This window comes from Prunus avium, chromosome 1, assembly GCF_965620075.1.
Source record: "Prunus avium chromosome 1, drPruAviu1.hap1.1, whole genome shotgun sequence".
Classification (NCBI taxonomy): Eukaryota; Viridiplantae; Streptophyta; class Magnoliopsida; order Rosales; family Rosaceae; genus Prunus; species Prunus avium.
Genome location: NC_142284.1, coordinates 53,040,745 through 53,068,393, shown reverse-complemented (window position 1 = coordinate 53,068,393; position 27,649 = coordinate 53,040,745). Strand labels below are relative to the sequence as shown.

At 37.4% G+C, this 27,649-nt stretch overlaps 6 protein-coding genes and 1 non-coding gene across 9 annotated transcripts; 4 read left to right on the top strand and 3 right to left on the bottom strand.

Moving 5' to 3' along the window:
• The first annotated feature begins 943 nt into the window (after positions 1–943).
• LOC110766288 (cyclin-A2-1-like) lies at positions 944–6,293 on the top strand. Its single transcript, XM_021969586.2, has 12 exons — positions 944–1,156; positions 2,150–2,512; positions 2,762–3,050; positions 3,442–3,575; positions 3,793–3,885; positions 3,981–4,114; positions 4,388–4,463; positions 4,789–4,865; positions 4,949–4,982; positions 5,077–5,226; positions 5,317–5,451; positions 5,813–6,293. Exons 2-12 carry the CDS (start codon positions 2,210–2,212, stop codon positions 5,873–5,875), a joined length of 1,488 nt encoding a protein of 495 aa, XP_021825278.1. The 5' UTR covers positions 944–1,156; positions 2,150–2,209; the 3' UTR covers positions 5,876–6,293.
• Positions 6,294–7,687: 1,394 nt separating this feature from the next.
• Positions 7,688–10,487, bottom strand: LOC110766290 (Protein phosphatase 2A regulatory B subunit family protein). The gene is made up of 2 exons (XM_088247111.1): positions 8,595–10,487; positions 7,688–8,353 (listed from the first exon to the last, which is right to left on the bottom strand). The coding sequence occupies exons 1-2, from the start codon at positions 9,765–9,767 to the stop codon at positions 7,997–7,999; spliced, it is 1,530 nt and encodes a 509-aa protein (XP_088103237.1). The 5' UTR covers positions 9,768–10,487; the 3' UTR covers positions 7,688–7,996.
• A 1,618-nt stretch (positions 10,488–12,105) lies between these two features.
• LOC110766291 (C3H4 type zinc finger protein) lies at positions 12,106–16,923 on the top strand. Its single transcript, XM_021969591.2, has 5 exons — positions 12,106–12,289; positions 13,205–14,051; positions 15,218–15,343; positions 15,423–15,717; positions 16,259–16,923. Exons 2-5 carry the CDS (start codon positions 13,387–13,389, stop codon positions 16,490–16,492), a joined length of 1,320 nt encoding a protein of 439 aa, XP_021825283.1. The 5' UTR covers positions 12,106–12,289; positions 13,205–13,386; the 3' UTR covers positions 16,493–16,923.
• Positions 16,924–17,458: 535 nt separating this feature from the next.
• Positions 17,459–19,969, bottom strand: LOC110766315 (DNAJ heat shock family protein). Its single transcript, XM_021969618.2, has 3 exons — positions 19,477–19,969; positions 18,543–18,943; positions 17,459–18,290 (listed from the first exon to the last, which is right to left on the bottom strand). The coding sequence occupies exons 1-3, from the start codon at positions 19,639–19,641 to the stop codon at positions 17,852–17,854; spliced, it is 1,005 nt and encodes a 334-aa protein (XP_021825310.1). The 5' UTR covers positions 19,642–19,969; the 3' UTR covers positions 17,459–17,851.
• Positions 19,970–21,123: 1,154 nt separating this feature from the next.
• CID5 (CTC-interacting domain 5) lies at positions 21,124–23,775 on the bottom strand. Of its 3 annotated transcripts, none has more exons than XM_021969610.2 (3): positions 23,586–23,775; positions 22,278–22,734; positions 21,124–21,557 (listed from the first exon to the last, which is right to left on the bottom strand). In XM_021969610.2, exons 2-3 carry the CDS (start codon positions 22,707–22,709, stop codon positions 21,420–21,422), a joined length of 570 nt encoding a protein of 189 aa, XP_021825302.1. In that variant the 5' UTR covers positions 22,710–22,734; positions 23,586–23,775; the 3' UTR covers positions 21,124–21,419. The 3 variants fall into 3 exon arrangements, with proteins under 3 accessions (XP_021825302.1, XP_021825300.1, XP_021825299.1); XM_021969608.2 differs by having other exon boundaries at positions 22,278–22,731; XM_021969607.2 differs by having other exon boundaries at positions 22,278–22,728; positions 23,586–23,774.
• Positions 23,776–23,979: 204 nt separating this feature from the next.
• Positions 23,980–27,189, top strand: PPD5 (PsbP domain protein (Mog1/PsbP/DUF1795-like photosystem II reaction center PsbP family protein)). Its single transcript, XM_021969558.2, has 11 exons — positions 23,980–24,134; positions 24,246–24,394; positions 24,609–24,717; positions 25,012–25,061; positions 25,230–25,297; positions 25,387–25,485; positions 25,943–26,002; positions 26,099–26,158; positions 26,255–26,309; positions 26,515–26,564; positions 26,674–27,189. Exons 1-11 carry the CDS (start codon positions 24,064–24,066, stop codon positions 26,770–26,772), a joined length of 870 nt encoding a protein of 289 aa, XP_021825250.1. The 5' UTR covers positions 23,980–24,063; the 3' UTR covers positions 26,773–27,189.
• Positions 27,024–27,185, top strand: LOC148298004 (U1 spliceosomal RNA). Its single transcript, XR_015833249.1, has one exon. It is a non-coding gene; the product is annotated as a U1 spliceosomal RNA (small nuclear RNA).
• Positions 27,190–27,649: the final 460 nt, after the last annotated feature.

Here is a 27,649-nt window from a genome sequence, read left to right as displayed (position 1 = left end):
ATTTGAACTCGGGAAATTTTCGAGCATTGGAGAGAGAAATTAATCAAAATTTTGAATCGCAACAAATGGATGTGTCATTAAAACTGCCCAAATAAAGTATGCATTACCTATGCCTCATTCAAAAGTCCGACTTGGGGAGTTGGGACGGCGGCCTTTGCCCCTATCTTGGCATCTAGCATAATAGCATACTAGCATACTAGCATAGGTGATAGGGACCTTTCAAAATTTTCATTTAGGTCACAAATTTAGAGGTCAGCGTGCCCTTGCTTGTAGTAGGGTCAATGATATATTAATGAGCAAATAATTCCATATTATTTTCTAAACACTTATTCAAATGGGTTGTTACAGCTCAACCCATTTCACATCATATTTAATACTCCGGATATTTATATTACAAATTGATTAAAAAAAAACAATTTTAAAAAGACAAAAGTTTAATAGAAAAAGACTACAAATACTCACATATTCTTCAAATTTTATTACATCAATTACCTATACCTGCTATATTTCTCTTCACGTAACTTGATAGATGAAGAGAAAGAGAAATGGGTATGAACCTGCGACACACAAGTTTTTTTTTTCATATATATTGGCATTTAAGCGTCTTGGTTAATAAAACTCCTCTATATTAGGATAAATTTTTAACCGGTTAGGTGATGTTACGAAAAGAGTGCAAATGTACCACACTCGGAGTGAGAAACTCGCCTCTATAGTATTAATGTCCGGATCGATAATTAATATATTCACAGTATAAGAACATAACATAAAAAGGTAGATATTTGAAGAAAATAAAACATTCATAACCCATCAAAATATGAATCTCAGTTCTCACCTTATGTGTTAAAAAGTGAAATAAAATAATACAAAACACTCAGCGGAAATAAGTCAAAACAACAAAAAAAAATACATATTTTTTGCTTTTTGGCTTCCATTTGGAATTTTGGAAGTTCAAACTGTAAACCCCGTCCCGCTCACGCTCCTCTCTCTCCCTCTCTCTCCCTTATATCAACACACTCTCTCTCTCTCTCTCACACTCACTGTCACTTCTACACAATTCTCTGTCCGAAGCTAGCCTCCATATTTCCTCTGATTCTTCTTCTTCCCCCGAGCTCTTCAAACCTTCACCGGAGAAGGTGCCGGAGCTTCCACCAACAGAGTAAGCTCAGCTCCCAAACGCATAGCCGTGCATAGTTTTTTTTTTTTTTTTTTTGCATTCTAGTTGTTTGAGCTTCGTCGCTCTGTTTTCCACCGCCAGATTCTAATGGAACTACGTCCTTTTACGCCTGACGGGTTCGCTACATAGATCTCGGCTCTGGCTCTTCCCATTTTTGTTCTTTTAAATTCTTATATTTTTTAACATTTTTATCGTTTGGAATTTGGTCCGCCTTTTGTCAAATGTGTTTGCGATTTTATGTTTTGTTATGGTTTTGACGATCTGGTGCGGTGATAGTTGAAAATTTTGAAGAAATTAGGGTTTTGGGGTTGGATTTTACGGTGTCTCGGGTTCTTATTAAATGTTTTTTCTTCTGTTTGGTTACTGGGAAAAATGTGTCAGAGAAATACAAGGCTGCAAAACATTTGTCTTTCATGCACTCTGGACCGACGAAAAATGAAAAATGTTTGGTCAACTGGGCTGGGTTGAAGTGAGTTTCTCCTGTAATTTAAGTAACACCAGCCAACGGTGGATTAAAACACTTGTTTTCTTCTAAATCCGAAGGTTTTCTCACTTCGACAAGAACGAAGAGCTGAAAATTTGTTCTATGCTTGTGCTGTAGGACCCTTTGTGTTATATTCATTTAAGGCCCTGTATTGCAAGCTGTCATGGGTTTTGTCAAAGGAAAACAGAGTAAAGCACCATGATTTTTCTTTTTCAATAGAATACAAAATGGTTTGATTTATTGTTGGGACGAAGATGCCTTCCCAACTTCTGTTGTGTAAAATGGATAATAGTATTTGGTTTAACAGGAGATATCAACTTACACAAAAAGACAATGTACAAATCAAATTTTTGTTGGTGATCATTAAAAAACATGTCTTTTTGATCCTTTCATACTTGGCCCCGAATGCTTTCTCGGGTTGGGTTTGTTCTGCTTGCTTTTGTCGGCTGACGCGGTATCTCTTGTTGACATCAACTGATTTGAAAATGCAGGTTCAATGAACAAGAATTCTTTCTGAATTCACTCATTGCTCTTCTACAAGGTAGGCAAAGATGAATAAAGAAAATACAAATGCTGCCAAAGTTGGAGAGCCTACCGTCCGAATCACAAGGGCACGGGCTAAAGCCTTTGGCACTTCCGGGGAGGTAGTCTCCTCCTCAAGACCTTTCTTTAAACAAGATCAGAAGCATGGTGTTCGAGCAAATTCCAAAAGAGCAGCATCAGACGAGAACAAAGGATCTGCAATTGCCACCATTGGCTTGCAGCATAAAAGGAGGGCAGTTCTTAAAGATGTAGCAAACGTCATCTGTGAAAATTCATATGTGAAATGCACCACTGATGCCTCTCAGGTTCAGGTACAGATTTGCATATTTCCCTTTCTAACCCTATATGCAAAAAAATTGAATAGTCAATGAATACTATGTTTCTCCAGAGGCCTCACATGATTTTAAATAAAATTAATTGTTACCTCCATTAATGAAAAAGAGGATATGGTTTGTCTGTGACACAAAGCCATTGTTTAAGCATGTGCAGGATCTAGCATGCTTCTGTATGTTCATTAAAGTAATTCTAACTTAGAATTTGTTGGTATTGCTCCCTGACAGGCTAGTAAGCAGGCCAGAAGAGGTCTTGCAAAGAATGTAAAGGCAGCCTCAAATGTCTCGGAAGAAAGTACAATCGTTCAAGAGGACGCAAAAGCAAAGTTAGCTGATGAATTATCCAAAATAAGGGTGGCAGAACCCCTAGAAGCCACTTTGCCAGTGAAGTTGGGAGAAAAAGAGCCAGTACCCCAGGGTATGTGTCATATCTTGGGACAACATAGAGGAGCAGATTTGATGCTTAGAATACAGCCTTCCGCAGAACCTGCTGAACTTCAGAACCCCCAAAAGAAAGGTACATTTTATGTTTCAGATTTGTTCAGGAGAGTGCAACAGTATATGACTTATCTTTTTAAACTGGCTAACTTAAGGGTGTCCGCTCTCTATGTCTGTACTTCATAAGAGGGATGCTTGCAAGGTCTAAGATGACAAGTTTTGTTCCGAGCCTTCTGATTGCAAAATTGAGTCTTTCTTAGTGTTGAAATTTCAGTTTATTAGTTTACAAGAAAATTTGATTGGCTTTAAAGGGGTTGTGAAAAGTTGATGCAACCTGCTGATGCGCGCTTTGGCAATCATGGAATTTCCTTTGTTACAGAAAGAAGATACCTTTATAATTTCTATTACTGACTTCTGTTTTCATGTTGACTTTAGCAAAGCTTGATGATGTTTTTCATTGGACTATGCAGAAGAAAATATGGTCTGGGAGATATCGGGATCCTCAAATGACCTGGACATCGTGGATATTGACTCAAACTTAAAGGATCCTCAAGCGTGCAGCTTGTATGCCCCTGATATATACAGTAATATAAGCCTTATAGAGGTTAGTGTTGGAGCCCATTTACTACAGTCTGACGTTGTTAATAAACATAATACTATTGCAATATTTAATCTTCACTTGTATTGACAGGACAGAGAAATGTGAGATTTCCTATATAATTTGAAACATAGAATAATTAAAGGACTAGTGAGCTACTAATTTGCTGTCCATCAGTAACATAATTGATTCTGACTTTTGTTGGAAACTTATTCTTCCTCAGGTGGAGCGAAGACCGTCAACTACTTATATGGAAACATTGCAGCAAGATATCACTCCAAGCATGCGAGGAATTTTGATTGATTGGCTTGTAGAGGTCAGTGTAATCGGATGTACCAAATGACTATAGTATTTCTACGAAATGGTGTGCCCTTGTTTGGAAGCATCCATACTAACTGATGTCTCTTTCAGGTTTCCGAAGAATATAAGCTGGTTCCAGATACACTTTACCTCACAGTAAATCTCATTGATCGGTTTCTCTCTCACAATTATGTTGAAAAGCAAAGGCTCCAGCTGCTTGGAGTCACTTGCACGTTAATTGCCTCGTAAGTGCTATATTAGGTGAATAGGTGGTGGTTTCTAGTGAGATGTGATGAATTTTTGTAGTCAATTAATTATGAAATAAATCCTTAGGGATGTTTACTTAGGCTATTTCATGAAGTCATCTTTGGTATACGTGGACAGAATTCTTTATATTTGTGTGTGGTGTGTGCACTGGCACATGTGTGTGAACAAGGAATCAATAACAATATTATTCTCCTGCATATTTCATCATTACATTGCTTGACGTGTATGTATTTTTTGTTATGACTCAAAAGGAAGTATGAAGAAATATGTGCACCGCGAGTGGAAGAATTTTGCTTCATCACGGACAATACTTACTCAAGAGACGAGGTATGTACTTGGCTACATGACATGTCTAATTATGATTGCTTTTGGCTTTTCCATGCATGCTGGTAGCCTCCTGGAGTTCTCTTATTTCCATCGACTTCAACTGCATGATCCTGGGTGCTGCAGTTGATTTTTATGTCGTCTCAGCCATAAACTTTGCCTACATTAGACTCATAAAACTTTGATTTGTTTTCGTACCATAATTCAAAAGCAAAATCCGGTTCTGTAGTTCACATGGCAATGCCAACATCCTGCTTGATTTTTCCTCCTTTCCAGTGGTATCACTAGTTATATACTGACATATAAAGTTCCTGAATAACTCTTGCAGGTATTAGAAATGGAGAGTAAAGTTCTAAATTTCTTGCACTTCCAGTTATCTGTTCCCACCACAAAAACATTTCTTAGGTAATGCACTCACCAGGCTTTATCTATGTTGCTTAGAAAATGTCATTTAAAGTGAGTTCAATAAACCGATTTTTGTGTTTCAGGAGGTTCATTCATGCAGCACAAGCTTCTTATAAGGTATTCTAAATTGAGTGTTGTCCCCATTCGTTACTTCTGAAAATTCAATTGCCATACACGAAAATGGTTTTATTTTAATTAATTTGTTACGCAGGTTCCTTGTGTTGAACTGGAGTTATTGGCAAATTATTTAGCAGAGTTGACTCTTGCTGAATATGGTTTCCTGAAGTTCCTACCTTCCCTCATTGCCGCCTCTGCTGTATTCCTTGCCAGATGGACACTCGATCAGTCTGACCATCCATGGGTTTGCATTTCTGTGCCTTCTTCATAAAGGTTTTTACTTAACTCTTCGTTGAGAATTGTCAAAAATAACGTTCATGTTTGATTCTTGCAGAATCCTACTTTAGAGCGCTATACCTCTTACAAAACATCAGAGCTCAAAACTACAGTTGTTGCACTGGAAGATTTGCAACTGAACACCAAGGGCTGTCCGCTAAATGCGATACGTGAGAAGTACAGACACCAGAAGGTATTTTGCTGACTGACCACAAAGCCCAACAGAATGTTGGGTAGAATAATACTTGTACATTTCATTCTGTTATTGCATCTAGCAAAACCTATTATCATCTATTATCATACACTATAAGTATTGCCTGAAGTAGCTTCAGAACTTCTGAGGATCCTTTTGTGTTCGTCAAAAGATGGATCAGCTAGCTCTCAGATCAAACTAATAGAACCAAAAAGGACCATCTCCTAACAAATTCATGTGAAGCCTACTCATATCGCCGCAGGGGTGTAGATTCTTAAAACGGCACGTTTTAATGTTGAAAGTAATGTTTAGTTGTGCATCATTGATACTCAGCATTCTGATTCAGTTCTTTTCTTGACAGTTCAAGTCTGTGGCTACTTTGACCTCCAAACAACGGGTGATTCGCACTTTCCAAGATCAATAATCGCTGATTATTCTTTAAGACTTGGATCTGCCTATTTATCAGTTGGGGAAGCTCTCTGCATTCTGGAACTTTGAGGGACATCCAGAGCTCCAACATGAAAGTTCATTGACTTTCCATACCCTAACTTTGTTGTCTGTTCGTCTGTTGGTCCTTCGTTGTTGAATGTTGAATGTTATCTCATTCTGGTGCTTCCAGATTTGTCTTTGTAACCTAATTTTTTTTAGATCAAACACGTTTTGCCTCTTGGCAAAATAATGTATCAAAACTTCTCAGCACTTAGGAAGTTTTAAGAGTGACTGCGATGGGTTGCAGGCTCCAAATAGGAATTGCAGCTCCTTGATCATTATGTATCCAAAAACATCATATATGAAGAAGAAAAAAAAGAAAATAGTTTATCAATCATTTGATTGAATTCTTATCTCATTGTGTGCTAAGCATGACTTCCTCTCGCCTACCATCATCAAAATGTGAGCTACAGAGGTGATATGTGCAGATGTATGCAACGGACTCTGTTTTTGTTATTATTTATTTTTAAATTATCAAGTTTTCCAAAGACAACAAAACGTTTTTTTAGCGAAAAACTTTGTTCATCTTGAGAATTTGTCTGTCAAAACAAACGGCTAGTTTGGTTTGTTTTCGGCAAGGACAAACAATTATCTTATTTGTTAAGCCAACTGACAACAGATCGTTGTTATTGTTGCATTTTTAAGACAAAGTTGCCGTTTGTAGACATGGGCTTAGTCAAGTTGGCTATAGTGAAATTGCTCCCCACTCTGCACTCAAGTAAAAATTTACACCCCCAACCCTTCTCCCGTAGTTTATATTAGATTAAAGTAGACTGTGGTTTGTATAAAAAATAGACAAGGTTGTCGTTTATTGTTTCTAAGATGTGCCGGGTTATAAAATTGTGTTGGGCGTGTTAATTACAATATGCCACTCCAATAAAAGGCATGATCAGAGGATTTAGGAATATGAGAGAAAATGACTGGGTATGGGTCAACTACTTCATGATCATGGCCTCGGTATTTTTTTATTCCGTATGTGTTAGTAAGCACGATAATTCCAATACTTATTCCAAATAAATAAACATGTTATTTCATTTTCATTTGGGTGCACAGTACTATTTGACAGAGCCCCTCATAACCTGTAGGCTGTAGTGTAGATGTTTATAGCAGCTTCAGAAAGATGTTTCAGCTTTCTTTTCCCATCTGCCTAACAAGGGGTCATGACAACTTTGCCTTTTCATCTCTTAAGTTCCAGCTTTCCAGGGAAACCAAATACCTGAAAATGGTTTTGTCCAAAAAAAATAAAACTTGAAAATGGTGGCCCAAAGAGCACTCAGCAGCTCAAGATGTTGAAAACCCAGATGCCATGAGGTTTTAACCTAGAGCTGCTGCAATGGACATCAATGGTTAGCCTTCATTGAGAAACTTCTTACTTGTACCCTCATTTCACCACCTCTTTTTATATTTATATTTTTTCAATCAAACCACCTGCCAGCCAATAAGGGAACCATGATGAAAATGATGTGATGACCTTTACATCTTTATCTTACAGAGATCTCAAGTCTCCACTTTCTGTCTGATATTGCCAATACTTTATTTTATTTTATTTTATATTACCCCATATTCGTTCCTTTCATTATATCAGGTAGCATTTATAGGGGGGCTCATTAAATCACGAAGAGCAACAATTGAAAGTGCCTACTCTAATTTGGTTTATAACTTGACATTGACAAACACATTGATCTATAATAGGTTTGATAAAGACATAGCTGAGCATCAGAGAATCAGAGAGAGAGAGAGAGAGGGGTTACAAAGGGCAAAAAGGAATCAATTAAGCTAGTAGTAGTACAGAAAATTGTGGAAAGTCACTGCATGGCCCTCCCCAGAAACCTTTCTGAGGGAAGCAATTAACATCCCACACAGCAGCAGGGGAATACAAGATGGAAACGAGGTTACAACTACTGGCTGCCAAAGGACCATGACAATAAAATCCCACCCCCAAACTACAGCCATTTTTCCATACATTACTTGTAATCTCCCCACCACCATAAAAAAAAGAGAGGAAATACCGGAAAAGGAACGGTTGGGATGTAACATCAGTTCAAAAGTTAATATTTTAACAGGCGATTGAGGTTGCTAGGGAAGTTACCAGAACAGCAGTAGTTCCAGTTACTGGCTGGAGACTAGCTGCATTCTCTAACCGCTCCCATGCTTCCTTCCGCTTCTTGGCTGCCGAACTTTGCTTTGCTTCTTCCTCCATATAGTGAGCATGGCTGGAGAGGAATAGCTGATCATCCATCTCCACAAACATCTTTCTGACATTTAGAGTTAAGTTGAGCACTGCTTGGTTCCAGTGGTTATGAGCATTCCTCTCCAAAGCTGGTAAAATGATGGGCAGAATCACTTGACGGTTATGTGCAATTAGGTTGACAATGTGGTCATTGTTCCAAAAGAAAAGGGCCCTTTCAGCCACCTGAAAACATTTAAGATAAGTTACAAATTGTCTTCCAAGGAATGAGCTAAGACGAGAATACATTCCTTGACAAACACATGAAGCAATCATCAAATTCCTTAACAATAATGTACACATGCCTAAAGTCCATCATAAAACTTATAGGTGCGAAATCTACTTCAAAATGAGGATAATACGAGTCAAACTGATGAATAAACACAAATCCCATGGAAGGAGAAACTAAAGTTGAAGGGACAGTTACCTGGAAGTGGGAACTGTTAATACAGCATCCAATCCGGCAGAACAAAGGGACCATGACCTTCTGAAATTCCACCATGTTAACTGCCTCCAAAATCTCTTCTAACTCACCCAAGAACATCACCTCTTTCTGACTACTTGTTATTGGCCAGTATTTCAACAAACCCTTTATAACAACACTTGCCAACTTTGGCTCCTTCTCTATAAACTGCGTGATACAATAGGACAACTGCTGGAAGTAAGACCCCAGATTTTTCGGCTTATGCAGAGGAATCAAAACCCTCCACAAGAACATTCTGTGTTCCTCTTTCAACGGCAATGCAAACCCGCTAATAATACTCCCGAATATCTCCAGCAACTCAGCAATCCCATTATGTCTCTCAGTCTCAAACAAAAACCGATAGAATATGTTGTTTATAGCCTTGCGAATAAACGGCCTATGAACCATGAACTTCCCATAAATCCTATGCAGAATGGTCTTCAAACAGTCTCTCTCCCTAGGGTCTTCGGAATCAAACAATTCAAGCAATCTCAAAATAAACGAATGGTCTACATACTTCTTCGCTATTTTCGCATCAAGAAACGAAGAAGTCACGAATTTAAGCAGTAACTCATACACAATTTGCAAATGTGGCCAAGCAGGATCAAACATGGGCTCATCATCATCATTTTCACCCCCACCACCATTCCTGTAATTTGGCGGGAAAACTCTAAACAGATTAATAGCACACATTCTACAGGTTGCCAAAATAGCAGGCTCGCTAAATCTCATCGATCCAGACGCTACGAAGTCCACAAGTTCAAGCAATGTCTGCCTTTTAACATCTTTCTCTATAGAATTCTTAGTTGGGTCTGTGAAATCAAACGTTACACAGCAAAGGCTCACCTTGCTCACAAAGAGGTTCATCTTCTCCGAAGTGGGGACGTCCTTGAATGGCACCAAAGGCTCGATACCGGCCACCACACTAGCCGGGAACACCGCCGATGACATGCGTTTCGGGCCGTTTGATCGACCCGGGCCCAAGTTACCTCCACCGTTGGATCGAGGGGCTCCTCCGCCCACCCCGGACGGTCCGGTCCGGGAGCTGGACCGCGGCGTGCTCGTGCGCGGCGACTCGGGCCGCTCATCCGATTTGAGCGCCTTCCGCGGGAGTTTACTGAGGAATTGCTTGAGCATTGTGGTGAAATTTTATGAAAATATCAAATAAAGACAGAGACTTTAGATCAAAAAGCCATGAGGGGCAGTATGATAAATTATGAAATTTGGGGAAACCAAACCCTAACCTAGATCTCTGTCATAGATCTGGGGTTAAATGGGGAGCAAACAGAGACAATGTATGAGATTTAGTGAGGCAAAGTTTTGAAATTGAAGTGGGCATTGATTAAAAATCAGATCTTGGCAATGTGGGTAGTTAGATTCTGATTTGAACCAGCACAAGAACAAGAACAACAATGAAATTTTGAGGCTTTGAGGGATGCAAGGTTGATTACATTTGAAGCTCACCAATCAAACATGAAACCTCTCAATAAATTTGGAGAGAGAGAGGAAGACATGTAAATATACATGAAGGTGGGGGTTATTTCAGGTTGATGTTGATTGCAAAGGTTTGAATCTGAAAGGCAACATTGAAAGATTTCAATAAAAAGAAAAGAAAGAGTTTTTATTTTTATTTTTTGCAGGTAGGGGAAGGAAAAAAGAGACAGAGATTCCGAGAAGGAGATCTATGGAGTTTCTTTCTTATTTTGTGATTATGGGTTGCAGATTATTGTTTGTGATCTCCATGAGAGAGAAATGAATGGACCCATCTTTGGTTTTTCTCTGTGTTTTTTTTTTCTTTTTGGATGCTGTCCACGGTGGAGGAGAAAATTAAGGCATTTTCTCGGGAAATGCAGGGTGTCTCTTTAGGACAGTGGGTGTTAATGAAGTGAGATTGGGTGTAATTAGATAAAAATGAAACTAATTTACCCCAAAATATTTTGAAATTGGGTTTTTGTTTATCTATTTATTTTGGTTATTTAAATGGTGGATAAAACAAGGGGGTTTCTGTCATTTAGTGTGAGCTGGATTATGAAATTGATAGACTGGTAACACGTAGTAATGTAGATTTGGTTTGGTAGTTTTCATTTCCTTGTTCTGTTTTGACAGGCATATTCCTGTGAGTCACATATCACAACGAAGATTGGGACATCTTGGAAATTTATTGTAATATAATACGGATTGCGACATGCATAATGTCTCATGATGCATATAGAAAATATAGCCTTCATTTGTTTTTTCGTGGAAAAAAAAAATCTAGGCTCCATTTTGAAAAATAAATCTAGATTATATTTATATATATATATATATGTATAGAATCCATCTTACTTATAATAACATGGTGGATTTCAATTATTTCCAAACTATATGTAGTTTTGTTTAAAAAATAATAACAAGGGCGAGTACAAAACCTTAGTCAACTAGCCTAAATCACGTATCCATGTCATAAAGCACTGATTTTATGAGACAAATTTATTTAATCTTAACCTCTTTTTTCGCATTGCAGTTCAACCAATACCTATTTGAATATTGTTTGTTGTGAATGATGGTAGCCTCTGTGTTTAGCTTCTGAGTAAGATAGAGCTAAAAATAAGATTTATGTTGATTACACAGTCATCCGTAGGCATGTGAAATAACAAAAATAACAAGAAATAAGAAATCATATATTATTCAATTTCCTTAATTATTAGTCAAACTTTACAATAGGTTTTTTTTGTTTGTTTTTTTTTTGAGAACTAGCGATAGATACATTGCGTTGGGAGGGGGGCACTTATCGTGACCAAGGGGGGGAAGGGAGAGGGACCTCACCACTGAGGTAAACCCCTCGATCTTACAATAGATATTTTAGAAAAGTCATAGTGCTATTTTCCGTATACATTACTAGTTTGTTGTGATAGAGGAGAGTAGTCGTTTTGTTTGACATATTACTTAATTTAACAAACGAGTAGAATATGACTAAAAAGAAGATTTTTACGAGTGCTTATGTTTCACATTGATTGACGATTAGAGTCGTCCAAACGTACTTATAAGTGATTCAAATTTATCTTGAAAAGTTATACAATGAAAATTCAAATTGCAAACAAATATTCAAGTTGTTGAGTTTAGATTTGTGAAGCATACCTTGGATTTGTCCATATTGAATTGAACTCTATGTTACAATATATAGAGGGAAAAATACATTTAATATAGTCATAGTGGTATTTCCGTATAAAATACTAGTTTGACATTTGCTTTAAAAAGCCGATAAGAAAATAGAAAATTAAAAAGAAGAAGCATGAAGGAGAAGGGAGGAGGGGCAGGTGGAGTATGACGTAAGCAAAAGGCATGCCCATTAACAATTTCCATAAAGTTCAGGGAGGAAACTGATATTTGCCAAAAAGGGCACACGGAAACCGAAGCTACCCCGAAAATGAAAAATGCAAAAAAGAAAAAATAAAGGGCAAAAGGGAAAATTAAAAATTATAAAAGAAGGAAAAATTCTTTTCTTTTCCTCAGCGAAGGTCCAAAGCTGAGTCTTGACAGCACGACGCTATTTTTCTCTAAATTTCTCGCTCCCTCCAAGTACCAACAAAAACCCACCTAAATTTCATAGCAATCACTCGATTTCCAGACGGCGCTACCTTATTTTCTACTCCTTCTCCCTCTCACTCTGCTTCAATCTGGTACCCTCTCTCTCTCTCTCTCTCTCTCTCTCCATATATGTATAATTGTATATGTGTAAGCAGATTGGGAATCAATAATTTATGTGAAAAATGGTTTTTGTTTTTGGGTTTAGGTTTTGAATTTGAAAGTGGGTTGTTGTGTTTTCGATTCTTTGAGTGTTGGTTCGTTCTTGAAGAATAATTAGCATATTTGAATTTTAGGATTTCGATTGGTATATATTATTGAAATGGTATTAATCAACTGTTGAATTGAAGGCATAGTTTACCCATTGGGAAATTCTTGAACGTTATGCTATAGAGAAAGAATGGGTGAACTGATACCTGCTGTTTGGTTGCAGAGAAAATCTAGGAAAAGAGTAGGGAGTTGAACTGTGAGCAGAATTCTGTTGTTGAAAAATAATATTTTTTTTATTATTTTAAAATTGATGGATTGTGCCCTTTGGAACCTCCAATATTTGATGCTTAATGCCTAGTATGTTAGTTCTATTATAGTTTCATATTTTTCAAGTGACCAAACAAATAGTATTTTACTTGCACCATTGGGTAGATTTTGATCTATGTGACTGTCAATATTACCTCTGCTTTCTCAGTTTGCATGACATCTCTAATATTGATAATACTTTAGTATCTACATCATTTATTTTGAAATTTGTTCTAATCCTAGGGGCTTGAATTGTTCTTGTTGCCAAATTTGAGAAGGGATTAAGAAGTTAGTGTTTTGAAATTGATGGTTTTCTTTTAGCATAGTCCCTGATTCGAGTTTTTTCTTGATTGTTTCCACTGGTTGAACTAACAAAGTCCTTGGATTCTTATTTTCCCATTGTACCTCTTTTATAATTTTTCTATCAAAAGTAAAAATGTTGCTTTGAGGATATGACTAATACAATTCTGATTTGATATTTTGCTCTTGAACAGGATTGATATTGTTAAGCTTTCTGCATCTCGTGGTGCCACATAATCTATGCTGGTTGGTTCAGCATAGGTCTTTAGGACAAGAGTGAAATTTGGTTAGCACATTTGAGGAGACGAACATAAAGGTAGGATTCTTGCTCTAAAGATCTATGCATTCCTATTCCGTGTTGTCTCGGTGGACTTAGATGGATGTTGCGTCATTGAAGCTTCCCCTTGAAAGTCAAACTTACACTTCCTCGTTGTTAATGGAGCAATCACGACATGAAGATATGAACGGAAGTGAGCATATTATTGACATAACTGGGAGTAGTGATCCCTCCTCATCTAGCTTGCCTCATGGTACATCTTTAAATAGCTTAAATGCATCACAGCAAGAAGACAGACCTTCAACTAGTCCAAGAGCACCCACATTTCAACCTTCTATTTTTTCATCTAATGGATCAAACTCTAGGAACAGTGCAACAGGAAGGAGAGGGGATACTCGCCGCCGCAGAAGTCCGTTGAATTCTGGATTATGGATATCTATTGAACTGGTTCTTACTGTGAGCCAAATTGTTGCATCTGTTGTTGTTTTGTCTTTGTCAAGGCATGAGCATCCTCACACTCCATTGTTTGCATGGATTGTTGGTTATGCATCTGGATGTGTTGCTATTCTTCCTCTTCTGTATTGGCGCTATCGTCACCGCAACCAGGTTTCAGAACAAGATTCTGCTCAAGCCCGTCACAGTTCTCAGATTAATGTACCAGCAAGACCATTTTCTCTTTCTGTTTCTAGGACTTCTGAAGCAGATCTTCAGACTACCACTGCATCTTCTAGAAGCAGTCAAAGTTCAGAAGTACTAAGCAGAAGGTATGGTTTGCTGTTGTCTTTCAGGCACTGTGCTTTATAAAATGAAACATTTTGTCCTTGTTTGGCATATATTTTGTGATTCTCTTCCTAAGTTGCATGATTTTTAATGATATTTAAAACATTTTATTTTATTCAATGAAGGTTGAAGCTCCTTGTAGACTTAAAATTATAGAGACGGCATGTTTCTTGGCATTATCATAGACTATTTTAAGAGTTGTGGCTGCATCATTTTGAGCAAAATTACAATGTGCCTGCATTGAATGATTCTTTCAGAACAGTCATATTGTTGTGCCCCTTATCTACCCCAATCCCTCACCCGACCCCAAAAGAAAGTAATTAAACTCCTTGGAGATGAGTACACTCGGCTTTCATTGTTAAAGTTAAGTTGTCATAAGTGCCATATTGATAGTTCATCATAAAGGCTCGCTCGTGTCTTTTGTTGTCTCTATTGTGTGATATCAGTAGGAGCTTACAGAAAATGAGAGGTTAAAAGAAGAGATGGTTTGGATGTTCACACAATTTGGGAGCCTACATGTTTTGGGAGTTCACACAATTTGGGTTCCTCGTGTCTTGATGGTTTAAAATTCCTTGAACGCACATGTTGAAGTTACACAACATGGGTACAGTTTAGGGATCTGTAACAAATCCTTTGTGTGAAAGGATCTTGGTATCTGGAGTTTTCTTTTTGCTTCTCTCTGTTACAAGTTTACAACCGTATTAATGAAGCTCCAATGTGGCTGTCTCATTCATGGGGTATTTTTTCGTATTTATATTTTTACCTGAAGAATATTCCAATTTATTTGAGCTAAATCCATTTGTGTCACTTGTTGCTTTAAATTAATGTCAAGATCTTCTGGAGTGGTAATTATTGTCTATTTTAAGAGAATGGTAAATTTTGTTTGATTTAGTATGGTCCTTTAGAATTTGACAGTTACTTTTCAATTATTTTCCCTTTCAAATGATGTTTTAATCAGGTTAGTGTTGTTGCTTTATGATTCTGTCTATATTTTAAATTGTTTATCCATGAGAAGCCTATGTGTCTATTTGTTAGAAATTATGTTACTCAGTTTGCCTTGTCTTGAGAAGGTAACTTGAGTTGCAAGTTTAATAAGGAAGCTAGTACTAGAAAAAGTTGTCTGACACATGAGGTCATTTTTGCCTAACAGAGTCAAGGTACTTGTGGAATACTTTAAGATGGCATTGGATTGTTTCTTTGCGGTTTGGTTCGTAGTTGGCAATGTTTGGATTTTTGGTGGGCACTCATCTGCCAGTGAGGCTCCTAACCTATACAGGTACTTTTGTCAATCTGATTTACTTTTCCAGTTCTGGATTTTTTGAGTGGGGAGATCATATCAATTTTTCTTCATGCAGGTTATGTATAGTATTTCTTACATTTAGTTGTATCGGATACGCCATGCCTTTCATTTTGTGCGCAACAATCTGCTGTTGTCTTCCTTGTATAATATCTGTCCTTGGATTTCGAGAAGACCTGACACAGGCACGAGGAGCCACACCTGAATCAATTAATGCTCTGCCAACATACAAGTTCAAGTTAAAGAAAAACAAAAATAGTGACAATAGAGATAGCAGCAGTGCAGGTGTCTCTGAAGGTGGTGTTGTGGCTGCAGGAACTGAGAAGGAGCGTGTGATCTCTGGAGAGGATGCGGTATGTATGGTCCAGCGAGTTTAGCGAAGTACAAGTCTTCACAATATATTTAGGACCTATGCCTGACTAGTGACTAGTAATTAAATGAGTAATGAATGCATGATATTACTCGCATGGTGAATTTCTTTTCTTCTCTTGACACTAAGATAGTAGTATTATAACATGACATGCCATTTGAAACCTTATTCCTCCCATATTCATTTGAGTGTAGTGATTCTGTATCCAGTCAGTCAAGTTCCTGATCAAATTGGACTAGATTTTAAATGTTTGACACTCTTTACACTGAAACTATCAAATGTGTCTTGATTTGGCATTTCTTGGTGTCACTATTTGTCTTGGAATCTAGTAGTACCCTACTGAAAATTTAGTAGAGGGTGGTTTGATGCTAGATTTTACCAGATATGTTTGCCTGGTGGTATGATTAATAAAAGTATTATGTATTTTTTTCTTTACAGAGTGGTTCCCTTTTCCTCCTTTTTTGGGGAAGCCTTTGCCCTGCTATTATACTCGGTATTACTAATAATGTCGTAAAATTGAACAGGTTTGTTGCATCTGCTTGGCAAAATACGCAAACAATGATGAGCTGAGAGAGTTGCCATGTTCTCATTTTTTCCACAAGGAATGCGTGGATAAGTGGTTGAAGATCAATGCATCTTGCCCCCTTTGCAAGAGTGAGGTTGGTGAGAGCATTTTGGGCTCTCTCTCCGCGATCAGTGGCACTCAGCAACGCGGTGATAGTAGGGTGGGCAATGAAGTGGCCAACACTATATTTTAGGCAGTGAATGTATGACCCTTTGTGGCTTCAAGTACGCCGATGCAAGAATCTTGTTTCAAAATGGATGGATGATTGTCCAAGTTCAAGCCTTCCCTTTTTTAACTGTTTCTTGGGTGATGAGGAGCTTGGTAGAGATACACGCAGGCAGAGCTGCCTTTGAGGCTTTGACAGTGTTGAAATGGCAATGTGGAGCTCTTGTTTGTTGACAATGTAAGTAAAAATGATTTTTGCATTTCAACAACGCATGGATGTAAAGATCAGAGAGAGGTTCCAAGATTTGTAGTTAGATAATAATAGATGGATTCTTGTTTGTACAGTTATACCCTCTCCTTTCTTCTCCATTTATTCCTACGGTTGAGCTGTTATAATAATATTGATGACAATGTAAGCAAAAATAATAGATTTGCCACAAAAAAATGATTTTCCTTTAATTTTTATTATTATCATAGAGCATTAAAGACCCCCAACTTTATTCATGCAGCCAAACTTGTATCTTTCAGAATGAGCTAAACAAGGACAAAAAGATAAGTAAATGTCATTGCAAGTAGTGAGGCATCAGATGATCAGAGACCACATGGATATTTGAGTTGTGACTCGTGAGAATCATTTGTTTACTTTTGGTGACAATTCCCATTTGTTTATTATTTATTTATTTTTGTAATAATGCCAATTCCTGTCTGAACATAAGGTTCTCTTAAAAAGGCTTTTTACCTGCAAAGGGTCTCATGGCCACAAAAAATAAAAAAGGAATAAAGAAAACACTTGTGAGGTTCAAGATCCTTAGGACAACATGCATGTTTGTTGCTATTTCTTGCTCTATGCCAATTTTGGGGAAGGGTCCATTTCCTGTCATTTGCCGTCTGTTAATAATCAGTGGAGCTAGTTATGTTGGAATCCTGGGACTACCCACCATTTTAAGCAAAGCAAAGCTAAGGCAATGGATAAGAGGTAAAAACAACCAAAATATCCTGGGAAAGAACTTGATCTGATATTTTCTTATTCTGAATACAGATTAATGGTTGGGACTGACTCAGTGCATCCGCCTTGTAGGAAACTATATTGTAAAAAATACAGAACAGTTAAGGATATAGCCAAAGAAAAGTTAAAAGGATACAAGCAATGACACAATACATGAACCTAACACTGATTGCTGACAACAAAATATACAAAAAATAATGAATGTATATCAAACAATAGGTAATTTGGCACATCACTTGTTTAAAATGCCGGCATTCATCCCAGTGCAGAGAAAGCACAGCCTACAAACTAAACAAATGCAGCTTTGACTTGTATGTATGTGACTTCAAAGCTACCCCAACTGTTGGCCAATTTACAATGGAAAAGGTCATGACATACTCTTCAACCGGCCAAAGTTCGTTTAAGTCCAGCTCTTTGCTCTGGGGTTAATCTTGTAGGGAACCTCACCTCAAATTTGATCTTCAAATCACCCCGGTTACGAGGCTCTTTTGGTATTGGCATGCCCTCCCTGGCAACAACAAGTTCGTAGCCCGGGCTCACAATGTCAGTCACCGGGATGGATAGATCACGACCATCGAGCGTAGTGAGATGCACCGTGGTTCCACCCAATGCCTCCGCTAATGTCACTTTGTGGTTCACAACGAGGTCATTGCCGTCTCTCTTGTATGTGTCATGGGGCTTCTCATCAATCACAAAAACAAGGTCTGCTGGCAGCTGGCCAAGCTGCTCATTACCTTTATCTGGAAATGTAATCTTGGTTCCCTTCTTCCATCCTGGCTTCACATCAATGGTCAATATCTCTTGTTCTGGCACTTGACGTCTGTAAATTTCATTTTACCCGATGAGAAAAAGAAAACAGGATTATCATTTATAAAGATCATCTCTTAGCTAAATTGATGCTCACTTGAGCCTTAATAAACTGACTAGCATTAGAATCATAAATAACTACCATGTAAGGCAGATGAAATATTGGAAGTACTAATTGCTATATCGTATTTAAATTATAACCAATTAATCTATAGCAATAAAGGAAACAAAGAAATAAACTGGGGACAGTGTTAAAATGAATTACCCATTTGCATCAACCACAGTCCTTGAGATCTTCATTTTCCTTGTTGATCCAGTATACAGCTCCTCAAGGCTGCAAGGCAATTTGCTCTCCACTGCTGGTGGTTTCTTTGGTGTAACACCCTCACTATATGATCGAAAAATATTTTCGTTTCCTCCAAATCCGCCAAACATTCCCCCTCCTCCATCAGATTGGAATCTCATAGACCTCCCAGGTCCTGTTGACCCAAATCCGAAAGGACTACTTCCAAAGAATTCTGCAAATATATCCTCTGCGTTCCTAGGATTAAATCCTTTTGATCCACCTCCATTTCCATTTGCGTATCTTTCTGGAGGCGGCATATCTTTCAGTCCTTCTTCGCCATACTGATCGTAAATTGCTCTTTTCTGAGAATCGCTCAAGACCTGAATTCACAAAACACATTTCATTCTGTTATTTTCACTCTGTACACCCCAATCAATTCACTGCTTGCAGATATGAATGAGCATAGATGCTTTCATTCTCTTTTTTTCTTTTAATTTTGATCAACCACACCCCATTTGGTTCTTAAAGAATTCCTTGTTGGAGACGGAACAGAAAAAAGAGTCCACCTGAATTGAGCCTGACACAATTAATTACTTGATCTTCTTAAGAGTTTACACAAATGCTATAAATCCCATTATTTGAAGTCCCATTGTAATCATTCTTGGCTGACTACCCAATTCTCCAAAGAATAAAAACCAACTTTCAGAAACATTAAAGTTTTGTTCTTTCTTATCGTACATTTGCATTGCAATCATCCAGCAGTTGAAGTCTTGAACTATGAAAATTGACAAAATCAACAAGCTTAAACCTTTTTCTTCTGTTTTTTTTTCCTTTAAAAATTTGTTTACCTATCTAAATATGCATATAGAAGAATGAACATGTAACAAAAATAGCAGAAAGAAAGAGAACATGCCTCATATGCCTCGGAGATCTGCTTGAATTTGGCTTCTGCTTCTTTCTTGTTATTAGGATTCTTGTCAGGGTGCCATTTCATGGCCAGCCTCCTATAAGCCTTCTTTAGATCATCCTCTGTAGCATTTCTGTTTACCTTCAATACGTTATAATAATCCACCCCCATCTTCTATACCTCCAGAAAGAAAAAACAAAGATTGATGATCTTCAATCACTATCAGATCAGATGCAATTCTTCAAAGCTACAACCTTCGAAAAAAACCCAGATCAGCATCCACCTCTCTCTCTCTCTCTCTCTCTCTAAAGCCAAAATCACACAATTCAAGATGGTCAAAGATTGTCTGAGGCTCAGAAAGAAAGAAGCAAATGATGAAATGGGTTCTTTCAGAAATGATTAGATTAGTCTTCTTCAGAATTGTTGATCTTGTATTTAATATATGATGATGACTTGAGGATGCAATCTTGTTTGTTTTACTGTATGTTTTGTTAAGAGTTGAGACCGCGTTTGATGGATATTGTATCTTTTTTAACTACCGAAGCTCACGGACATATTTCTGGCACCTCTACAAATTAACCGCACAAACTAACTGTCTGTAATTTAATTAGCTGAACCCTGAGTGCCTCACATTATCACATAACAATGACGGCTCAAGAGTGAGGCTACGTTTGGATACTTCTCCGTGAGCATGCCGTCCGTCATTTGTTAAATCACAAATTTTATATCGTCGATATTGTCAATATTATATATCGTTATATTTTGTTATTTCACATGTTATCCACAGTGATTTTGAAACGCTATTAATACCATATCAACAATCCGTTCTTTAATAAAGATTGGACGTCCTGTCATGTGTTTAGACAAACTCGAGGAGACAATAAATAACATTGATGTCTATCACCAATACACTTGAAGTCTAGTTCAAAACTGCTTAATGTGTTTTTATTTAGATAACACTTGACTTTTGGCTAAACTAGTTGAGGAGAAAGGAGGGTGTCATGGTCCGAGAACGTTACCGGACGGACCGTAAAGTTGTGTGGTGAGAAACAACTGACTGTACAAACTGTACAAAGAGACATCACAGATAACAACCCAATCTGCAGCCAAACAGAGCATGGTTCCCAGTAAGTAAGCCGGAGAAGAAGAAAGAAAAGAAATCCTAATATGAGCTGGTCATAAAATGGGAGGCTTGTAGCTTAAAGAGGGTTCTGAGCAAATGCTTGACAGTGTAGGCCTTCATGGGCATAAATGAATCTGGGCCATCCTGGACTGGATTTTGTATAATTTCACTTTTGGGTCGTAACCCATGAGAAAGAATTAAATAAGGACTTTGGTTTGGCTTGTGATAGATGAGTTGAATTTTGTGAATAATTTAAATATTTGTGGTAAATTTTTCAGACAAAATAAAATTAAAATAGTCCGACATGACATAAATAGATTCATCCCCTGAATCCTGATTGTGATTTGATCTTTTCAGAATGTCAAAGGTTGCTCACCTCAGCTTATAAGGCAGAACGAAGGCTTTTAAAAAAAAAAAAAATTCAAGTGAAATTTCTTTAAACAGAAATAACAATGGGAGAAGCCTTCAGGCCTAGCCTCAATCTTTCCCTTTAAGAAAATAAAAGGGTGAAGTATGAGTACAATACGACATTCAAAAGCACAACATTTTCATTGCAGAAAACCGTAAAGCGGCATGACGTTTGCACTGTGAGCTTTTGGCCCATAAAACCCGAAGTTGTCGAGAAAAATGTTAATGAGAGATTAAGAACAAGCATCTAAGAAGCTATACAACCATTATCAAACAACTAAGTGTGCATGATGTCCATGATCCCAAGAGAAGATCCTCTATTTATATACTTGTTGCCCATAAACCAAACATGTCAAGGTAAAACAACTGACATTTTTCTTGTTTTCCACAAAAAACGAACAGGAGATGATGATAGGAGCTACGATTTGGGTGAACCGCTGGCTTCACCTGCTACATTCTTCAGTTTCCATGCACTATTGCCTGGCAACCCAGATTCAGAAACATCTCCTATGTCCAAAGTGTCTGGAAGACTTTCAGAAGACTCAACTGTGTAGAACTGTAAGAGACAAACCAAATTTCGGGATGAGTGCTGAAGTTAATCTGAAGTTTTCTTAAAGAATTATAGTAAGGGCAAATAATCCAAACATGTAAGCCAAATGATAGAGTTATCTCTGAGCTGATGTTGATAAACATAGACACAAAATTTCTATATGTTTGATGTTAGGAAACAAACAGCCAGAGCTGGATATCCAGAATATTCTCAATTTTATAAAGTTCATAATAAAACTCGCCTACCAAAGAAAAAGTTAAATACATTCTAGCCAATCGAAAACCAATTATATCAAGGGAGCAAGATTTCTCATATAAATAAGAAATGTCATAAACAATCAACATGGCAAAACATATTACTGTCACTATGAGTCAATTAAATCACACAGTAATTGCACCACCTACCAACATGGCAAAGCATGCAAAGTCAAATGAACTTGCAATAGAGAAATTTTTCAAAGAAAACGAGGAGCTTGATTATTCTTTTTTGTTTTAATTAGTCGGTGACATGAACACAGCACATACTCAGTTTATGCTTCAAATTGGATAAAGACCTTCCAATTTTGACCTGTAACTGTTTCAAAATTGCAAGCAGCATTATTTAAGTATTTATAATGTAATTCATAGCAACATAATTGTAGATGGACAGATGATAGAGGATAATGTATGACTTTACCGAATGAAGAATATTTAACTACACCCAAAAAAAATAAAATGGAAGTCTCACCTCAAGTTGGTTCAGCATGTCAATGGTGGCATCCAGGTCACCCTTATTTGCCAAATAGACATCAGTAAGGGACTGATCAGATATACCAGGAAATGTCATCTCAAGATAATCCAAAGCCATATCAAAATCTTCATGTGCTGTCACTTCATTCACATTCTGTGAAGATGAACCATAAGAACCATGGGCAGGGTAGCTCTTTACAGCAAATGACTTTGGACTGGGGAGTCTTGCAGTACCAGGGGCATCAGATTCAAGATAAGATTTGCTATGCTGTTGATTCTGGGAATAATTCTGTGGGGTCCCAAACCAGACTGCCTCATTGCTGCAGCTAGAATCTTTCGTCGTCACATACATTCTATCATCCATCTCCCTTTTAGAGAGTGGAATGTATGCTGCTGCATAGGGATTCAAAGAAGACAATCCTGGCTTCATGGTCTCAATTCATAAAAATCTGCTACTTTCAAAGAAATGCAAAACCGGATATTATCAGACAACATTAATAATGTAATCATGGATGAAACAAAAATATAAAGCTTTCATGTCAAAATAAGCTGGGATTCCACTAATAAAGAGATAAAATCCTGGGTCTTACTTTACTTTGAATTTACTCAAAGGATAAGCTAATTGTTGTACCAAAAAATATCAGTTGATGGTGAGAGTGCAACTGACAAATCCAAAACATATCATATCTATGACCTTTGATTAGATGAAAAGAGGAAGACCGTAGAGGACTGATCTTGAAAACACCATTCAAACTCATGTGTGCAATTTAATCACATAAGATTACAAATCCTTCACAAACAACTAAACCAAACAAATTATTCAATCCACTAATCCTTCAGAAACCAAACCAGTCAAAGTTAGTGTCTCAACTTGTCAAGAACTCAATTTCATATCTCATATCCACATAAGAAGATACACTAACTCAGATCACTATCCAATATCCACACAAAAAGATACACTATATCAGATCACTATCCAATCTCCTCACGAAAAGAAAAAAATGATATAAGTAAACAACCTCTAGATCAAGATTCACTTTAACAAAACCCATATTTGATTATTGCTTTTCTCATTAGACTTCAAGTAATCAATCAAGTATAAAATCCCGCTTTCCACAAAGTAAACAAGAACAGAATACACACATGGATCAACAAAATCTCAAACCTCAGATAATCAACTCAAATCTCATCGCAAAAAAGAAATTCCAAAACGCGGATCATCGTAATACGAAACCTAATTATGATCAAGATCAAAGGAAAAAAAAAAGTTAACAGCATGAACCAACGAAGGTCAATGAGAGCTCACCGTGAGCGAGGAGGCGATCTTGAAATCCAAAGAAGCAAAACCAAGAACTCGAAATCGCCGAAACCCTAGTTCCCGAGATCGCAGAGGACGCAGAAGAAAAAAGAGCAAATGATTTTCAGGGAAATTCTTCTATTTTTCGCTCTGTGAGAAATGTTTAGTGTATCGGAAAGCTAATAATAAAAAGTTTCTTCTCTTCACTTTGCATGACACGGACGTTTTACTGGGTTTACTATAACTGTTTGGGGCTCTGTTTGGAGACAGGGTTAGTTGTATTCTACTTAAGTTTAATGGCTAAGCATATCACGTGGCATAAAATGATTGGTCAGTCGTTACTCAGACCATATACCCTCTTATTAGAAGGACACGTGTTAAAAAAACTGGGTTTTAACATTTTTGTTGGGAGTTGGGTCTTCCATTGAGTGGATGAGCCGAGCAAGAAAAGAGAGAAAAGCAGAGCAAAAGAAAGAAGAGAGCAAAAATGGTTGTTCTCTCTCCTTCTCTCTCTCTCTTCACATCCAACCAGCTTGTTCCTTCAAAACTCTTTTTCAGGTACTTTCTCTCTCTTAATCTTATCATGGACATGAATGTGTGAATGAATATTTCTCTGTATTTTTATTTATCTCTTTAAATTATTGGTTCTGTTTTTGGGTTGGTGCTTAGAGAGCAGGCTAGAACTGTGATGCAGCAGAGCAAATGGCAGCCATGTTCAAGTGCCATCTCAAAACCCACTTTGCAAAGTGGGTTTTGCAGAAGGGAGTTGTTGCTCTTTGGCCTTTCTTCTCCAGTGCTTGCAGTGTTCCCATCTTCAGGTGAGCTTTCTCAATTCACACTTCGGTAATTTGGTCAGATGGTTTTTACAGTCTCTGAAGAAACTGGGAAGAACATGGAAAATGAAAATTTTATTTATTCTTTTTTGGAAATATGTTACGGTTAGTAATGTTTATGAATATAATCTCTAATAATTTAAAATTCTTTTTTGTATCTTTGTAATTAGCAATTATCAATAGGCCACTGTTGTTGCAGGGTCCATTGCAGAGGAAGACTTGAAAATGGCTACGTTTGTTGATGAAATAAATTCCTGTTCTTATCGATACCCAGTGGAGTTGCCATCAAAGAAGGTCATTTTCAAATGGTATGCAATTTGCCCCCTTTTCGATACGTATCGTTGTGGTTGTTGTTACTTTTCGGTTCGGAGGAACAAATTTGAATCTGAACGGAAGCTTATGCTTTCTTCCGTCCATAATGCTATCAGAGTTAATGTTCATAATATTCTGAATCATGCATTATTTTCTTTAAATGAGACGCTGATAATAGTTTTCTGTATGTTTCTTTTTCCCCTTTTAGCACAAAAACCGACTAGTTGAATTATATGCAATTATCGTGGCATATAAATTGTAGGAACCTGACTATTTTCATGTATTTCAAGGGTGGAGTCAAGAAAGCCAGAACGCTATTCATCAGCTGCACCATTATCTCGTAAGTTCAGCTTCAAAAATAGAATGATGAAAGTCTTTCAACAGAAGTTTGAAAACTTGACTATTCATAGATAAATTTAAGAACACGTCTATATCCATATTTGACAATGGCCATGAATGCTGATCATATGCATAATACTCACTAGAAACTGTTTTATATATTATACAGCTGATGCACGGCTTCGCATTGTTTCTGAGCGTGTTGACATTGTTGATAATCTTATCATTTCTATTTCGGTAACTCCTGATAAGATCACTACTCATCAAGTGCAAATGCCCCTTTAGTTATTTTTCAAAGGTTTATAATTTAATTTTCTTTGATTCAGATAGGTCCTCCGAATTCAAAGATTATAAAATCAGTAGACAAGAGTACATGGACTGCAAAAGATGTTGCTGATTCTGTTTTGGCTGACAAGTCTGCATTGGTAATGTTACACTGGCTCTTTTCTAATAGCTTTTGATTTTAAGGCTGGCTGAATAGAAAAAGTTTGTTACGATTGATTGTCAACGTGTGAATTTTTTTTTAAGTTTAACTAGGACTGAAAGAAATATTAAAAAGTGAAACCTTAGGCATGATAGATTATCCTCAACCGGAGGATCTTGAAAAATCTAGTGTACTAATTTTGATGTAACTGTGACATGATAATACATTCTTAGGAAGCATCCCAAGGGAGGAAAGAAATTGTCCAGTAAAACTACGATGAATCGAAAAACCAATTTGCTTTAGTAGAGTAGCCTGTAAAGAGGATTGTGGTTGGATGGGATGGAGCAGTCCGTTGTAGAGTTACCTATCCAATTTTTGGGGGAATATTCTATAGCCTTGACTGCTTGATGTTGTCAAGTTGATGCTTGTTTGATCTGACATGCTACAGTTCTCTGCAGCGGGTCACCTCAAGTCAGCGCATGGCGGAGAGTTCAGTTCTTGATGCACATTCTGGTGAAGTAAGCTTCCCACACCTTTTTGGGTTTACATAGCTGAAACCGTCATTGTAAAATCTACTTGGCGACATATGAAGCTTGATCATTTTTATTCCTCAGATTGATGGTGAGCCATACTGGTATTATGAGTACCTTGTTCGCAAAGCACCCACGAAAACTGTAAGTGTTCTTTCTAAGAGCAGTTTTCAGTTGAATAAAAATTCGCTCACTGTCCTGGTTTCTTTAGGATTCTTACAACAGTTACAAATTGTGCAGGCTGAAGAATCTAACAATTATAGGCACTATGTAGCTTCAACAACCGAAAGAGATGGTAGGAAAATAGTTTCTTTGTTCAACCATTCCAGTGCTAAACATAAGATTTTTCATTTCATTCTTTTTTCTCATCATTCTCTGCATCACGCATACTTGTGGGGGGAGAAGATGCCATTTGATTAAAAAAGTAACGGCTATGTTTTTATTGGGTTAATATTGCAATATAAAACCTGTCATTGAATCTTACAAAAACTCAATTGCAGGTTACTTGTACTCTATAAATGCTTCAACTCTCAACAAGCAGTGGAACATAGTAACTCTCTCTCTCTCTCTCTCTCTCTCTGATGAAGGAAATGAAGTTTTCTTGTTATTTATATCTTCTGCTAACATATAATTATTGATATGCATTTTATGTGATGCAGGTGGGGCCTATCTTGCAAAAAACTATAGCTTCTTTTCACCTCCTCCCTCCCACAGAAAACTATGTTCCTCCATACAAGGATCCATGGAGATTTTGGTGACAGTGTACTCGATTTTGTCGTCCCACTAATTTTTCACTCATTTATTCCATCACCATTGAAATTTTGGCTCTAAGTTCCATTACGTTTCTCTTTGGGTTGATGATGAGTAAAGGGTAGATGACAAATTTGTATGCAAATTCTTTAGTTAATTGTGTTTTCTTTTGGCATTTTAAACTAATCCCACATCGACTGGGAGAAAAGAGTGAGTGGGAAGAGTTGATATAAAAGAGGATCAAGGAGGGCGTTAAAATATACTTACCTGGACAGGGTCAATGGGCGATCAAGAGGGCCCATGGCCTAGGTTGGTGACCTCCATTGCACTCAGGAGGGGTGCCAGTCTATGGTCTCCCCAACGTGGGAGAGCCAATGTCATAATTTGTGCTGGTGGGGGCCTGCGTTCGCGCGGCCCCTGACTAATTTTAGTCTTACCTTCTCTGAAAAAAGAAAAAAAAAATTCTAGGGTTTTTAACTGTAGAGGTCCTATCCAACTCTCTCATCCGTTTCAATTGAGTCCTTATGTCAATTTGGCAGTTAATTTGAGGGCTAAAATCGTCCGTCTCAATTAAAATATTTTAAAAATTGAAAAGAACAAAAAACTGAAAAAAGTGCAAAAAATAATTAAATAATATTTAAATAAATAAATAAACTTAAAAATAAAAAATAGAAATCCAAATCCCTCTCTCTTTCGCTCTCTCCTAACCCAACCTGCAACCCACCCCCCTAAGATACCAAGTGTTCGAATTTTTTTTTCTTTCAATTTTTGAATTTGCAGAGAGAGAGAGAGGATCTGGATGGGTCTCAGGTGAGGCTGGGTGGATCTCTGGTGGGGATGAGGGTGGTTGTATGGTGGCGTTGGGCTTGGGGGTTTCTGAGTTTT

Bases quoted from the DNA above. Each gene is read 5' to 3' on its own strand.
- CID5 (XM_021969610.2), bottom strand. From the start codon at position 22,709: ATGAAGCCAGGATTGTCTTCTTTGAATCCCTATGCAGCAGCATACATT. The intron at 21,558-22,277 runs GTGAGACTTCCA...TGTCTCTTACAG, and splicing joins ACATGCTGAACCAACTTGAG to TTCTACACAGTTGAGTCTTC.
- LOC110766290 (XM_088247111.1), bottom strand. From the start codon at position 9,767: ATGCTCAAGCAATTCCTCAGTAAACTCCCGCGGAAGGCGCTCAAATCG. The intron at 8,354-8,594 runs GTAACTGTCCCT...AAATGTTTTCAG, and splicing joins TTAACAGTTCCCACTTCCAG to GTGGCTGAAAGGGCCCTTTT.
- LOC110766288 (XM_021969586.2), top strand. From the start codon at position 2,210: ATGAATAAAGAAAATACAAATGCTGCCAAAGTTGGAGAGCCTACCGTC. The intron at 3,051-3,441 runs GTACATTTTATG...TGGACTATGCAG, and splicing joins TCAGAACCCCCAAAAGAAAG to AAGAAAATATGGTCTGGGAG. The intron at 5,452-5,812 runs GTATTTTGCTGA...TTTTCTTGACAG, and splicing joins AGAAGTACAGACACCAGAAG to TTCAAGTCTGTGGCTACTTT.
- PPD5 (XM_021969558.2), top strand. From the start codon at position 24,064: ATGGTTGTTCTCTCTCCTTCTCTCTCTCTCTTCACATCCAACCAGCTT. The intron at 25,062-25,229 runs GTAAGTTCAGCT...TATATTATACAG, and splicing joins ATCAGCTGCACCATTATCTC to CTGATGCACGGCTTCGCATT. The intron at 25,486-25,942 runs GTAATGTTACAC...AGTTCTCTGCAG, and splicing joins TGGCTGACAAGTCTGCATTG to CGGGTCACCTCAAGTCAGCG.
- LOC110766291 (XM_021969591.2), top strand. From the start codon at position 13,387: ATGGATGTTGCGTCATTGAAGCTTCCCCTTGAAAGTCAAACTTACACT. The intron at 14,052-15,217 runs GTATGGTTTGCT...TTTGCCTAACAG, and splicing joins TCAGAAGTACTAAGCAGAAG to AGTCAAGGTACTTGTGGAAT. The intron at 15,344-15,422 runs GTACTTTTGTCA...TTCTTCATGCAG, and splicing joins GAGGCTCCTAACCTATACAG to GTTATGTATAGTATTTCTTA.
- LOC110766315 (XM_021969618.2), bottom strand. From the start codon at position 19,641: ATGGGGGTGGATTATTATAACGTATTGAAGGTAAACAGAAATGCTACA. The intron at 18,944-19,476 runs GCATGTTCTCTT...TTGTGAATTCAG, and splicing joins AGATCTCCGAGGCATATGAG to GTCTTGAGCGATTCTCAGAA. The intron at 18,291-18,542 runs GTAATTCATTTT...TGAAATTTACAG, and splicing joins ACTGTGGTTGATGCAAATGG to ACGTCAAGTGCCAGAACAAG.